Below are 16,687 nucleotides of genomic sequence, written 5' to 3'. Positions count from 1 at the left end.
CACACACACACACACACACACACACACACACAGAGACACACACACACACACACACACACACACACACACACACACACACACACACACACACACACACACACACACACACACACACACACACACACACACACACACACACACACACACACACACACACACACACACACACACACACACACACATATATATATATGATTAAAATATAGTCCAAATAATATATTTTTTCATTTATCAAATATTTAAACAATATTTGTTTAAAGTTTTATCTAATATTCAATAAATATAATTCAATAAATACTTTTTTTAGCTTTATCATCCAGTCTGAATTCTTCACTTTAGTGTTTTTCTCTTTGGCAAGTTTCGAAACAGCCCACACTCTAAAAAACGGATGACGAAATGCCTTAATATAGCTTTATTTTAGTCTTTTTTCCTCTGTTGAATCCATTGAGACTGAAATAGTTTCTATATCTATTTAGCCGCTGAGGTAATGTTCCTGTTACAAACACTCAAGTAAACTTAGCTACGGCGGGGCGGGAACCTGAAACCACTGCTTGAGCAATTCTGTTACAATGTCAGAGTGCGTGGCAATTAAAGCGCTACAGCGCTGCCCGGAGCCAGAAACATTGTCGCCGGTGAACGAGGGGTGGATCCAGATTTAATACCCATTATGTTCCACTTATAGGTGGCAGAATACAGGTCCCCGTGATGGGAATAAGGTGTGACCACAGTGAAATTAATCAAGTGTTTCAAGATATGCTTCATAGAAATGAAAGTGGAAGAAGAGAGTGTAACAATGGCAGACGGGGAAAACCTGTTTAAAAACCTGTTTAATTTTTAGAATAATATTTACATGAAGAGCTCTTTTTTGCTGAAATGTATCTTTGGGGTAAAGGTTACTCATTCTACACTCCTGCACTTTCAAAACATGATTCTTCTGTGGCGACCCAGTACCAAAAGCAGTACCAAAAATGTTTAACAAAAAAAATGGCATTTTAATGTTTTTATGCACTCAAAACACAGGGATGTCCTGCAAACTGTACAAGTGACGGATACATTTGTGACAAAGTGCAACTGGACGCGCTTATAGGCTTTTTTTTGTAAACTCGCATGATAATATGGTTAGTTGCATTTTATAATTTGAATATTGACCAAAATAGATTATGTTTGAGTACGGCAATAATCACAATTGTTTTACAGAAGCTAAAAACGTTATTTAGTAGCAAAACATTTCTAATCCACTCAAACACCACAGACTTAAAAAGACAAAAAAAAAAGAAAAGACACTACAGATATTTCATTCTCAAACAGCCATGAAACTATATCCGCTCATCAATAATGAGTCTTTGTGAGATGACAAACACAGTCTTCATCCCGTCTAGACCGTGGACACAACATGAGGAGGATCAAAGCCATCGGGATACGCCAACAGGCCTTACCTGAGAGTCTCCGTTCCGAGGGAGATCCAGGCTGGAGAAGTCGAAGTCGAAGTCGCTGAAGCCGTTGGGAAACAAATCCGTGTGCATGTCTGATGGGCCGTTGAAAAGGTGCTGCCTGAGCGAGACAAAATAAATGTAAGAGCAGCATTAGGAGTTAGTTTCGTGATGGATCACGAGCGGAGCAAACAAAAAAGGAAGAAGGAAATTCACAGTTTTTTTTATGTCATGAAATCCTAATGACAGCAATGTGACAGAAAAAGTCACAATGGGACATAAAAAAAACATTTACACATGTAGAAACTGTAGTCTGCCTCGACTAAAGAATATTTTAGAATGAGCTCATCCCCAAAATGGCTTAATTATCCTACAGAAGAAGAGAGTCAAGTTATATTATTATATGTACCATTTGGATTGATCACATTCTGAGCAAATGGTCATCAATTATTAGTTGAATGAGAATGGGTGTGGGACACAGAGAACCATCTCAGACATTGAAGTGTCACAACTTCAGACCACAGCTGTCACAACAGGCGCAATTTCACTTCAAAATGAAAATTTGGATATTTTACTCACCCCAATCTCATCCAAGATGTTCATGTCTTTCTTTCTTCAGTCGAAAAGAAATTACGTGTTTTGAGGAAAACATTCCAGGATTTTTTCTCCACATCATAGACTTCAAAGGCAACCAAAATGTTGAAGGTCCAAATCAATGCAGTTTCAAAGGGCTTCGAACGGCTTCAGAGGCTCTGCACGTTCTCTTGGGGCGGTACAGCAATTTAGATCAGCAATTAAAGGTTAAAAAATATAATCTTTTTTTTTTGGGGGGGGGGGGGGGTGACCTATGGTTTTGCTAGAGAAGACCCTATTCCTCGTCTGGTATCTAGCCTCTGAAGCCCTTCAAAACTGCATTGATTTGGACCTTCAACATTTTGGTTGCCATTGAAGTCTATAGCCGCGTTTCCATCGCGGGAACTTTCCCCAGGAACTAGGGACTTTGGGGTGGTACTCGGTGTGTTTCAACCGCAGGAACCAGGGTCTAAATAAAGTTCGGGGTAAAAATTGTCCCCTCAAAACGGCCCTTCTTGCGAGGTAGTACTTTTTCAAAGTTCAGGAACTTTCGGGGGTGGGACTTGCTGATTGGTTCACGCAGCATTTTATTTCAACCTAAAAGTCTTGTTGCGGTGCGTGCAATAAGAGTTCTTTGCTATTCGAATCAACAATGGACCGACGACGAGGTTCAGGCTTTATTAAAGGGTTAGTTCATCCAAAAATGAAAATTCTGTCATTAATTACTCACCCTCATGTTGTTCGACACCCGTAAGACCTCCGTTCATCTTCGGAACACAAATGAAGATATTTTAGTTGAAATCCGAGGGCTCAGAAAGGCCTCCATTGGCACAATGCACTTTACACTCTCAAGACCCTTAAAAGGTACTAAAGACGTCGTTACAAAGTCCATCTCACTACAGTGGTTCTACAATAACTTTATGAATCGGCGAGAATAGTTTTTGTGCACAAAAAAACCCTAAATAACGACTTATATTGTGATGACCGATTTCAAAACACAGCATCATGAAGCTTCGAAGCGTTATGAATCAGTGAGTCGATTCAGCGGTTTGAATCGCCAAAGTCACGTGATTTCAGCAGTTTGGCGGCTTGACACGCGATCCGAATCATGATTCGACTCACTGATTCATAACGCTTCGAAGCTTCATGATGCATTGTTTTGAAATCGGTCATCACTATGTAAGTCGTTATTTAGGTTTTTTTTGCGCACAAAAACTATTCTCGTTGATTCATAAAGTTATTGTAGAACCACTGTAGTGAGATGGACTTTGTAACGACGTCTTTAGTACCTTTTATGGGTCTTGAGAGTGTAAAGTGCATTGTGCCAATGGAGGCCTTTCAGAGCCATCAGATTTCAACTAAAATATCTTCATTTGTGTTCTGAAGATGAACGGAGGTCTGACGGGTGTCGAACGACATGAGGGTAAGTAATTAATGACAGAATTTTCATTTTTGGGTGAACTAACCCTTTAAGCTTTTTTAGGATTTCCTGTAGCTCAAACAGTAGAGCGTGGCGCTAGCAACGCCAAGGTCATGAGTTCGATTCCCAGGGAAAGCAAGAACTGACACAATGTAAAAGATGTGTACCTTGAATGAGTCGCTTTGGATAAAAGTGTCTGCCAAATGCATAAATGAAATGAAATGAAGATTATATGTTGAGGACGAAATCCAGTGGGCTCTGGAAAGTCGTGCAGTCCTACATCACCGGACTAATCTTCACGGTACTTTAGACTGCGATGGAAACGCAGACAGCAGCAGGTCTGGGCGAAAAAAAGTTCCAGGGACAAATTGTTCCGGGTAATTTCGGTGGAAATGGGGCTCATGATGTGGAGAAAAATCCTGATTTTTTCCCCTCAAAAAAACGCAATTTATTTTCAAGTGAAGACAGAAAGACATGAACACCTTGGATGAGATAGAGGTGAGTAAAATATCAGGAAATTGTCATTTTGAAGTGAACTAATCCCTTAAGAATGCTAAACTGTAACAGGATAAAAGGTTCGAGATTTTGATGTTCTGGGTTCATTCTGACACCGGTGAACCGAAAGTGCTACATGTACATTGTCACCGCTATTCTGCAATAAACTTCTTCATCAAGATTTTCCACATCCATCATCATTTTTCTTACATACACATTAATAAGTGTACATTATAAACAAGTCAATGTAAACAACATATTTATTGAGGCCGTACGAAAAAAATAATTTTTTTTTTGTTTAAATGTAATTCTAGTTCACAAATGTGTATATCTGTATAGATTACGAGCGTGTTTAAGACAGTTAAAGTGTGTCCTCTGACGGCCTCCCATCATGTGACATTCATTCATTAACTACCTTACGAGTCATGCGCGTCATGTGACATTCACTTTCAGTTCTCTGTCTCTCACTTTTTCGGAAATCACCACATTACATTTCAGGAAGCTTCACTCCGAGCTGGATATTTTTGTCATGTTGCCATGCTAGTTACTGTTTGGACAGCAAACTGACATTAAGCATATGTGACTTCTGATGATCAGAGAACAGAAACCGTGGCTCTCAATTGAGTTGATGTAGGATGAATTATGACAAAACACACACACACACACACACACACACACACACACACACACACACACACACACACACACACACACACACACACACACACACACACACACACACACACACACACACACACACACACACACACACACACACACACATTAATACATATGCAATGAAGTTTAAAAGTCTGAGACGACTTTCATCATCTGGGATTCAACATTTCCAAATATACAGAATGTTATGGGATTTTGAACAATACAAAACAAATTATTTAACAGGAAATCTGTCATTGAAATCAGTGCTGATTACGTAAATTATTTTGAAAAATGATATTAAATTATAAAAATATAAAATAGAAGCCCCTACTGTATGAATAATAATCATATACACAACCGTTCAAAAGTTTAGGGTCAGTTTTTTTTGTCAGTAAAGACTTTTATAATGTTACAAAATTTCTAAATGAATGCTGTACTTTTGAACCATCTATAAATCACGCTTCCACAAAAATATGAAGCAGCACAACTAATAATATTATTGATATTAATAAATCAGCATATTTCTGAAGGATCATGTGACACTGAAGACTGGAGTAATGATGCTGAAAAGTCAGCTTGTCATCACAGGAATAAATTACATTTTACAATATATTCAAATAGAAAACGGGTATTTAAATGTGTAATAATATTTCACAATATCACTGTTTTTTTTCTGTATTTTTGATCAAATAAATGCCTTGGTGAGCATAAGAGACTTCTTTTAAAGACATTTAACGGTATACATCATACTGAACAAAGACAATCTGCCAAAAAATGATTTAACCAAAATGGACAACAACTGCTGATACTATTAATATAGTTTTGTTATGTATTTTGAATGGACAGGGAATGTGTATGGCGCATCTGAAATCTGTGAAATTGAATATTACTAATGTATGCAGAATTTTAGCGCTCTACAAGACACTATAAAACAAGGGACATTTATTAATAAAGTAAACATTAGAATTCATTTTCATTACAAAACCAGCGAATTTGCAGTTCAGCGCACCAGTTCCTCATTTAAAATGGTCCACATTTAAATCTCCTCAGACCGAGGTTATATGGAAATCCCCTTCTTCTGATATTGCACCGCAGGCTTGGCACATTGATTCAAGCACATTCCATCAACACAATACAATTCACTCGGCACTAACCTCTGGAACACTGAACCCATCCCATAATGCCCCATCTCTGTCTCGTGTAATCATATCTCTCTGAGAAAAAAAAACACTTGTATCTGCAGCAAATGGTGGATGAAAATGGACTGTAAAATAATTTCCAGGCTAGTAAATAAAGGCTAATAAAGTATATAGTCTCTTGAAACAACCTCTGTTTTTTGTCTGATCATTTTAATGCTTTCAGACAGAGTGTGGTGGTCAGGTAAACAACATTCACTGTCCAAGTCTAGACACCTTAATGGACTGCCCATTCAACAACCAGGTACACATTACGATATGTTGAACAGACTGTACAACTTTAAAACAATGCTTGTTTTCATTGTCCCAAATTAAACATGGCAGCAGAATATTATTTGAGACTGTAACAGTGAGATTCCTACTTGTCTGGGTGACTATCACTGATCCAATGTTAATAATTATTTATCCTTACCATTATTATTATTTGTTAGTTTTTATTATTAATTAATAGTAATTATTCTTATCATTAAAATGTATTAATTATAATGCCAATAATAATTGCATTATTAGTTATCATTATTACTATTATTATTATTATTATTATTATTATCATCATCATCAGTATCATTCCTAATTTTTTATTAAAAAAAATACTTTTTATATTGATAATAATCTTCTTTATTTTTGATATTCCATTATTATCAATTATAATTATTAAAGATAATAATAATAATAATAATAATAATAATAATACAACCAATGGAAAAATAGTATTATTATTATTCATTATTTTTTATTTATTAATAATAACAATAGTAACATGAAAACAGTATTTTAGTACTATTATTATAATATAATATTATATATATATATATATATATATATATATATATATATATATATATATATATATATATATATATATATATATATATATATATATATATATATATATATATATATATATATATATATTATATATTCAAATATTATAATGCATCAAATTATTATTATTATCATTATTATAATTATTAACTAACCTTAACAATAACTGCAACAACTACAATAATAATATATTTGCTTCAATTTAAAAATATAATAATATAATAAAATATAATATCATATCATATCATATCATAACAATGGTGTCTGAACTAAAAACACCAAAATGTTTGAATCATCAGTTTAGCTATGACTCATTAAAGTAGGAAAACTGGTATCTGGTGTTTTGCTCTGGAATGTAATATGAAGCATAAACTCATAACCATAAAGTTTGGTATTTTCCTATTCTGTCTGATGTTAAAAAAAAATTATGCCAAAGCCCCATTAGGTTCTCACATTGCTAGCGAAGAAATTCTGTGAATGCATCAAGTTGTTTTTCCACCAAGGAGTGGGTGGACAGGATGTAGCACTGACGCTAGCATCAACCACAAACTGTTATTCTTTCTAAAACCGAGACCCTTATTTCGACGTTTTCAAGCGCATTGACCTTTGCACACATTTATCTCGTCCGCCTCTTTTCCCTGTGCCATATTTCTTCAGCAAATCGCTACTGTGTGCTATAAATACACAGAGAGGACTTCCCAAAGTCTCTGTAAACAAAACACCCCATTCGTTCACGTGACCTCTGATGGCACTGATCACATGAAAACATCAAATTATCAGCGTGATGACACGTCATTAGACAAGTATGTGGCGAATTGCATACATTCTTTGAGCTGTTTGTCAGAGATTTCAACTTTTAAGAAAACATTTTTGTACATACAATAAAAGTCAATGGGGTCCAAAACAACACTGTTTGCACCCAATTGACTTTCATTGTAAAAAAACATTATTACATTTATAAAATATCTTCTGTTGTGTTCCCAAGGAAGAATGAAAGAAAGTCACACAGGTTGACATTTAACTGAGACTTTTGCACTGGGTCGGAGCAAAGCATATTTCTAGGAAAAGTCATTATGGAGTGCCAAGGGCTTCACCACGTCGACTAAAGTTACGGGCGATAAAGTTCCTATCATATGTCATGTCAAGTTCAGGGATGTTTTGGCTTGCGTCTTATCGGGTAATGTAGATGTGAAGGGACTCGTTGTGACATCCTGTATCAAGCTTAAAAATACAATACAGTCATTTGTCATCTAATAAGTCTGAAAACCACTGCCTCAACTTGCAAAAGGTCTTCCCCTGTGGAAATGGCAGACACAATACAATGGCAACACGCTTTTCTTAAAGTCAACGTCAAATGTCATTTGCAACCCACTTTACTTCCTTAATCTGATGCATGTCAGAGTAAAACAATATATGTCAGGGATTGATTGTATAGTAGAAAAATTGCCATTACATACCAAAATATGGGCAGCCAAAAAAGAAAGTAATTTTACTCGATTTTGATGGAAGATTACAAAGACAAAAATGTGTTTTCTTTGGAATAACGTGCTCAGGAACACGTCAAGTTTTGGTTTCATGTTCACTGTTAGGTTTGGAAAACACTCCAAGTCAATCATCCTTGTCAGGTATCATGATTAGACAGAAGTCTGGGTACTTACTGGTTTTCAGATGGCACAGGACAGGGCAAGCTGTAGGTCTGATGGGGGAAGCTCCAAGGGTTATTGGCAAACACGTGGCTCTGAAATAGAGGAAGTGAAAGGTTTAGAGGCAAAAGTGTATATGATAAGCTAAAGTAGATACAACTATGATGTTATGTTTGAAAACCAGGGCCTAAATTTAACACTCACCAAGTACAAAATGAGAGTAAAAATCGGCGTTGGCGAATGTATGAAACGGTGTCACTCGCCAGTTGGCCGATAACATCTTTATGAATTCTAACAAAGCATGAAAGTTTACGAAAGTTTAATGGTGTGTTCACACCGGACGCGATTCGCGCGAGTGATTTACATGTTAAGTCAATGTAGAGACGTGAAATGGCATTCTGCGGCAAGATTCGCGCGATTGAGGCGTTACAATCAGGAGCTTGCTCTAGTAGTGACAACAATGAGGAGAAAATCTGAATATATCTGGTTCAGACAATATGATTATCACTGTGATAACATTAAATGACATGAAACACAACCCAGTCTCTTTTTGTTAAATGCCAGTTTATGTATGATCAATAATACAAAGGTATAAGTAAAAGGTATAATAAGCTATACATGAAATAAAGCAAACAATTCAGTCAAACATTCAAAGTCAGTGCTAGTAGGCTAACGTTACAACTGCAACGTACAGTTATAGCCTAAAAATATAAAGTAATGAAACTTCTCTTTGCCTTCAGTCTAAACGATTTGCCAGGGAACAAATTATAGATCCATGAGACCAAAGATCGGCCGTTACAAGACGAATTATAGCTCGAGACACACCACAGAGACATCAGAGCCAGCGGCAGACGGCAGAAGGACTGGCCGAGGAAAGGTTGCCCTCGACGGCTTTGACGAGCGCAGAGCGCCGCTGTCCGCTGGAGCTCACAACTCCGAAAACGCCAGATAAAATGTTCAAATAGGCACTCTTTATATAAATAGACCACATATTTGAGCTTTAAACAACTACATTATCGACTGAAAAAGTCTTAAAACTACGTTTTGTCACACATTAACAGTAGATTTTAACAAAAAAAAAAGACGTGTAAACCTCCCCATGTCAGCCATTTCTCAACGAGACGAGCCGCTGGCAGAAGCCCCGCCCATGACGCGAATTCGCGTCTGTTGTGCAGTGAATGTCACGCGCGATTCACGGAATTTCACGCGCGATTGAAGCGAGTAAACTCAAAATGTTCAAGCGTCCACCTTCGCGTGATTTGCGCAAATTATTTGCGCGAATCGCGTCCAGTGTGAACGCCACATAAGCCTTGGCAATTTAAATATTTAAGTGCAAGAAGACGCGTAAAGGAGCACATCCCTAACATCCAAAGCGCGTGCCCAGAAAGCCACTTCTCAGACAGGCATGAATACTAAATTGAGCTCTCTTTCACATCTTCTTGCACTTGAACGGACAAATTCACACAAAAATATGTCAGAAAATAGCAAGTATCCTAGTAAACATAGTCGATTATGTCTTAAGTGAACATAGAGTTGAGAAAGTAAACGCAGTATATTAGATCCGTGCATTCACTCTTAAAGTGACAGCAGCCTATTATTCCTACTGCTGTCTCTGTTTTTAATGTTAAAGGTGCAGTGTGTAAATTTTGGCGACATCTAGTGGTGAGGTTGTGAATTGCAACCGCCCACCGCTCACCCCTCCCTTTCGAAGCACATAGAGAAGCTACGGTGGCCGACACAGGACAAAGATGTCATCGTCTGAGACAGCAGAGAGTAGCTAGCGCTCTGTCGAGCAGTTTGTCCGTTTAGGGCTACTGTAGAAACATGGCAGTGCAAAATGGTGACTTCACTGTAAGGGGACCCGCGGGGGTATGTAGTAGGGGTGTAACGGTACACGTATTCGTATCGAACCGTTTTGGTACAGGGCTTTCGGTTCGGTGCACGCATGTACCGAACGGTTCCGAATGCAATCTTTAACAGTTAACAGTGGGCTTATTTTAAGTGGGGAACACACTTCGAGTTCCCACACGAACATATTAAGTATTCAGTCCACCAAATTCAAAGTATAAATGGCGTTTTGACACTCTTTAATGTGACGTGACTGTATAGGCGCTGTATAGACACGTCAGTTCAACTTCAAGCGGCAGCGCGGCACGTGAGTGAACGCGAACATCTATTCCTAAAGAATAAACACAAATGAATATCTCTTAAGGTATGTTGAGGATACATTACAACTTACTGAAATGTATCATATGTCGTGTAATCGCTCAATCGGTGTTTCGACCGTGGAAAGACAATAAAACAGCTTGTAAACAATGTCACATAGCATCACATTTACCTCAGTCATTCAGTGTCCACAGCTGTTAAGTCACTAGAGAAGCGAACTCTTTCGCTAAATATATGCACTATATTAGCCTATATATTCATTATATTCTACGAAACCTGTTAGTGATGTCTTATTTAATGTATGTTTAAATAAATCTGTCATTAAAATGTCAGTCACGGTGTATAAAGGATTATATTTCAACAACGAATTGGAGAAAAAAAATTATAATTATCCTTAGAAGTTAATGCAAAAACTGCCTTATGTGAAGCTTATGAGAGTTGATTATTATATCTAAAAATAAATAGCAACTGAATTTAGGCTTATAGTTTGGGCTATGTTGTTAACCTTTAATATTATAGTAATGTGCAAGTAAGGGCTCCCTATATAGTTTACAGCATTATCTTTAAGAAACCTTTAGTTATAATTTAATTCATTTAAGGACAGACACCATTTTTTCAGTAAAACACTGTTGAAAAACAAAAAACAAAGCAATTTTTTTAAACTGCTGTACTGAACCTGTACGGAACAGTGACTTCAAAACCGAGGTATGTAACGAACCGTCAGTTTTGTGTACCGTTACACCCCTAGTATGTAGATAGCAATGGCTCATTCTAAGGTAATAAAAAAATAACGGTTCATTACGTAAGGTCTTTATACTCCACTGAAAACATAGTTATGTATATTATATTGCATTTCTGTCAATAGATCCTCCTAAATATTACACAGTGCACCTTTAATCAAACAAACGACAAAGAAAAAAAATCTTGCACTCGCTGCTCTTGATTGAATAACTTTTGTAACTTTAATAAGGATTCATTAATAAGGATGTTTAATTCATACAGTGAAGACTGTGCAGTGTTATTTTACATTTGCTTACTTTATTTAATTTCTGTACACTACCTGAAAAGCGGTTTATTTCATTTGGATCTTTATTATAGGGATGGGATACCCAATAATTTGGGGTATGTGTTTTTCGGTTCGGTACACGTGTGTGTGCATGATGAATACAGAGTTGCCCATTAACCACTTTTAACCACCAATAATCACAATAAGCTCTGTGTTTTGCTACTTTCTATAAGAAACAAAGTCATATCTCTCAAATTCTGTCCATTTTATCACGAAATTTAAACGATAAATGCGAGAAAACGTGATCATCTCTTTCTCTTCAATACTAGTTAGAGAATAAACATGAATGAACATCTGAAGGTATTGTTGAAAAATACAGTACAATTTACTGAAACATATTATATCTTGTGTAATCGCTCAATCAATGTTTCAACGGCGGTAAGACATCAATAAAACAGCTTATATACAATATGTCACATAGCATTACATTTACAACCCGAGGTACGTACCGAACCATCATTTTTGTGTAGTGTTACACCCCTAATTTGTTATATTGTGTAAACTAACTATCACCAAGTGAAAACTAAACTAAGAAGGGACACACTAAAAATAAAAGAGAAACAAAAAAATAAAACATTACCATTAAAATGTTAAGCAGAGCCAATTTTAGCCTGCATCAAAATAGTTAGTCATTTTGTCTACATTAAAAAAGGAAACCCCCTTCATTTACACAAATAATATTTCTACTCGTGATGACATCACTGTACTTCAAAACCCAAAAGCCCAAATATTTACCTTACAGTTCCTTTTTCCACTTTAAATAATCTTTTCTTTGTATTCTAATGAACAATGTCACAATACAAGATTCATGATAATGATACTCGAATGAAACAGCAAGAAAAAGCTTTATCAGGAATTGTGTCTAGCAACTGTTAAAATGACTCTGTGACCACAAAGACGTCATTCTGTCACCCCCACACACCAAAGTCTTGTGGTTTTGCCAGATATCAGAAGGAATTACTTGAGTTTTTGAAAAAGGAAGCTAGTGACGAACATTATGACGATGAGTATTTGCTAGGTACAGTAGCTTAACGTTTTGTCTTGCCACAACAAATGTGCTGATCCTATACCAAGAGGGTGGTGTAGTGTTGTGGTTAACGGTCTAGGCTGGTAACCGAAAGGTTGTAGGTTTCGAACCTAGGTCACATTTTTTATGCGTGGCGACCACTTTCACACACTAAAGGCCCGTTCACGCCAAGGACCATAACTATAAAGGTAACGATAAAGATATAGTTCTAAAAATCTTACTAAATATTAAAGAATAGCAGAGTTCTAGCAGATAAACAGAGAAACGTTATAGTTATCATTCTTGGTGTGAACTGAAAGGAACACGCCACTATTTTTGAAAATAGGCTCAGTTGAGTTTTACCATTTTTGAATCCATTCAGCCGATCTCCGGGTCTGGCGGTAGCACTTTTAGCATAGCTTAGCATAGATCATTGAATCTGATTAGACCGTTAGCATCTCGCTCAATAATGACCAAAGAGTTTCGATATTTTTCCTATTTAAAACTTGACTCTTCTGTAGTTACATTGTGTCCCAAGACCGACGGAAAATGAAAAGTTGCTATTTTCTAGACCGATATGGCTAGGAACTATACTCTCCTTCCTGCGTAATAATCAAGGAACTTTGCTGCCGTACCATGGGTGCAGCGGCGCAATGATATTACGCAGCATCAATGATCTATGCTAAGCTATGCTAAAAGTGCTACCACCAAACCCAGAGATCGACTGAATGGATTCGAAAACGGTAAAACTCAACTGTTTAACTATAGGGGAATAGTGAGCCTATTTTCAAAAATAGTGCCGTGTTCCTTTAAGACATGATGCTAAATGAAAGAGAGCTAATCTGAGTTACCATAGGGGGCGCCAGGACGAACCCCCCGGCATCCAGCTGAGGTCCGTCCGAATGTGAGAAGCTGTGCCCGTCCATAGCAGGCGGAATGGAGAGTGATGGCATCAGACTGCAGTCTCGTACATGACGGCCGAAGGCCACACTGTATAAACCTGTGTGATCCGGTCAATGTCTTCCCACCATGACCTGAGTACACAAACACAGGAGACACGGAATGTCCATAACGTTGGAAAAACAAGTGGGTGAGCATAAATGACACAAATAGTCATCTGGAACAACACAAGGGTGAATAAAAGATGACATTATTATTATTATTAGGGGAAATAAACCTTAAAGTAATCCATTCCTGCTCTCCAAACCCTCTGAATAGATCTATTATCATCAACTAAAGGAGCGTAAAAGGTTCACACCAAAACCTTTATGAAGGCTTTCATTCACTATGCAACCTGAGACTTGCGTGGCGGCTCTTGCGTACAAAAGGATAATATTTAAATCGTATTCTATGGCCCTTTTTTTCCTCCAAATTCTTCCGTTTTAATTGTACTGGATTTAGTTTTTTTTTTCAGTTTACATTTTTTAATTTATTTAAGCATGTCTAATTCATTTAACCCTTTCACGTGTGAGTTTAAAATATTCTAGCTGACCCCCAGAGTGAGTTTTTTAGCAGACCGTTATTTTAGAACGTTTCACCTTATCAAAACCCCGAAACTAAAATAGCGCTTTTATTTGCTTTTTCCTTCTTTTTTTTTTAAATATTCACAAACTTGCTTACCATGTCATCAACTACCTGATATTCCGATTCCCACATACGTGTAAGTGAGGGTGTTTTGTCGTTTAAAAACCTTTATAAATGATCTTGATCTATTATGTGAGATGGGCGCCGCCATGTTTGTTCACGCCGCAGTTCAGAGTGTCCTGTCAGTCGGATTTACATCACGTGAATTCATCAGTTTCTCTCGACATACATGCAAGTAGTGGCCGGTGAACAGGGAGAAGAACAGAGTAAACTTTATACTATAGGGTAAATTATATTTGAATGGATTGTTATTGCTACTTCCATAGACACCAGTGTGTTTTTTACAAACTCTAAATGTATTGTTTTACTAGTACTTATACTATGTATGTGTATTTAAATGTTTGAAACCTAAAATAAACATTATGTGGTTGAAAACACTGCATAATTGTGATAAATGACAAGCACTGAGCACGTGTCCGTCTCTGGCTCAGCACCAGTCAAAGTGCGAAAGCACAGTTTGAATCTGGCAGTTATGTCACGTCACTGAATATGCGGGACTGTACAGAAATAAAAATCCCATATGTGGGACCGTACCACTCAAAAGGTTCATGAAATCATGAAACTTTACAATTTAACAACATTTTTTTTTTTAAATTACATGTTTAAGAATACATGTACATGAATACATGTACATGTTTTTTTCACCCTCAGTTTCCATTTTATTTTTGACCAAATTCTGTGTTTTCTGTTTCTGTTCCATTTTAATTGTTAAATCATTGATTATTAAAAATGTTATTAAACCATCAATGATTTAAGAATCAGTTCTATGTAATGTTTTTCAAAGTGCTACACAACAGAGCTTTACTGTTAAAATTAAAACATGGAAGAACATTAGTGATTATTCTTTAAAAAATTAAGTTTTACTACTAATTTGTATTATTATTATTATTAGAGTTAGTATTATTTTTTACATTGATACGTAGCTCAATTCTACTGTACAACAGGAATATATTTGTCACAATTTCTTCAAGTTAAACCGAACTTTTATTTTGACGGGTTGCCGTGAAGAGCTTGGAGTTTCTGTGCGTTTATGATATGACATTTTTTTCTCAAATGAAACAGTTGCTGATGAAGTGACTCTCAGAGTAGCTCTGGAGATGAAATTCATGCATTCATGTCCTCATATAGTGAGACGGCAGAGGCTGAAAACACTGTGAGCGACCATGCTTCTGTGTGTGTGTGTGTGTGTGTGTGTGTGTGTGTGTGTGTGTGTGTGTGTGTGAGTGTGTGTGTGTGTGTGTGTGTGTGTGTGTGTGTGTGTGTGTGTGTGTGTGTGTGTGTGTGTGTGTGTGTGTGTGTGTGTGTGTGTGTGTGTGTGTGTGTGTGTGTGTGTGTGTGTGTGTGTGTAAAATGAAACCATTCATTTACACAGAGACACACAGAACATGCAGGATTCATTTTTAAATAGTCTTTTTGTGGTTTAATATTCACAGACACTAGTCTATATTGTGATTTGATTAAGTGTACTGCTGAGCTACTTTTGATTTATTCATCCAAGATTTGACAAATTCTGAGAAAATCTACATTATACAGCAAATTCCATTTTTTTTAGGACTGGATTCCGCAATTCAGTCTGTGTTTTCCGCATAGCGGAAATCATAGGGCCATACAATTCCTTGTGAAGATGTTTGAGACAAACATCTTGGAATCACATGAAAGGACAACAAATGAAATGCAAGGGAAATTCTCAGAAGCCTAAAGCACAAAACAACTTGTGTTTCTCATTAGGAAGTTGATAATATATGCCAGTGAACAGTTCAAAGGCTTATTTTCATGTTATGGCTGATAAGCGATAAATGGATAATATTAAAATTCTATAATATTTTGCCTAAATAACAAACACTTAAAAACTACAAATGAATTGAGCCATCACAACATTATTAAATATAGTCTAGAATTTTTTTTGAGTATCATTACTATCATTTTCATTCCATTCAGTGTTTGAAAATTATTACTGGTTTTAAAGATTATGGTAGCTGAAAAGAAAAATTGCAAAAAGTCTAAGGTTATGAATACAATATGTTTTTCATGCATAATAAAACCAGGGACATCTGTTAAGAAAGTAAACAAGATTATTTTGATTTCATGTTGTCTTTAAAAACACTCAGGACCTCAGAGGTTAAATCCATATTTCTTACGCCATCGAATGCCTGGGCAGTCAATGCATCCCAGTAAGAGGAGGTGTCCATCTATCTAACCCCCTGCCACAAAGGACAATCAATACTGATTACTATTGAGCTCCCAAATGTCCTCTTCCAGTAAAACACCATTATCTTTACTGGAAGACGAGGGAAAAAAAGATGAGAAAGCACCCATGATAGATATTTTCATAGGAACACTGGTTTTATTTCATATAAAATTCCAGAAAACAAATTAAAAACACTTAAAAGGTCTTCCTTTTAAAGAATTAAGGAAACAAACTGGGAAGTATTGAAAGAGAAGAAAGCCGAAACTGCAATTGAAACTTGACATTTGTTATTATGTATCTTGATGCACTGAAAATAAATGACATTAGTAAGCAGGACAACCCCTTACTTGGAGAATGCAGAGAAATGGTTAAAGA

General features: G+C 36.5%; 1 protein-coding gene across 2 annotated transcripts in view; it reads right to left on the bottom strand.

The window, feature by feature from the left end:
- Positions 1–16,687, bottom strand: part of sbno2b (strawberry notch homolog 2b) — a 69,652-nt gene that overhangs the window by 33,113 nt on the left and 19,852 nt on the right. For both annotated transcript variants that reach the window (XM_079807438.1, XM_079807439.1), the window contains exons 2-4: positions 13,332–13,514; positions 8,258–8,337; positions 1,437–1,551 (exon numbers count right to left, since the gene is read on the bottom strand). In XM_079807438.1, the coding sequence (XP_079663564.1) occupies positions 1,437–1,551; positions 8,258–8,337; positions 13,332–13,433 (297 nt within the window). In that variant the 5' untranslated portion in view covers positions 13,434–13,514. The remainder of the gene's footprint in view (positions 1–1,436; positions 1,552–8,257; positions 8,338–13,331; positions 13,515–16,687) is intronic.

This window comes from Gobio gobio, assembly GCF_949357685.1.
Source record: "Gobio gobio genome assembly, chromosome: 24".
NCBI lineage: Eukaryota > Metazoa > Chordata > Actinopteri > Cypriniformes > Gobionidae > Gobio > Gobio gobio.
This window is presented reverse-complemented; position numbering and strand designations above follow the sequence as displayed.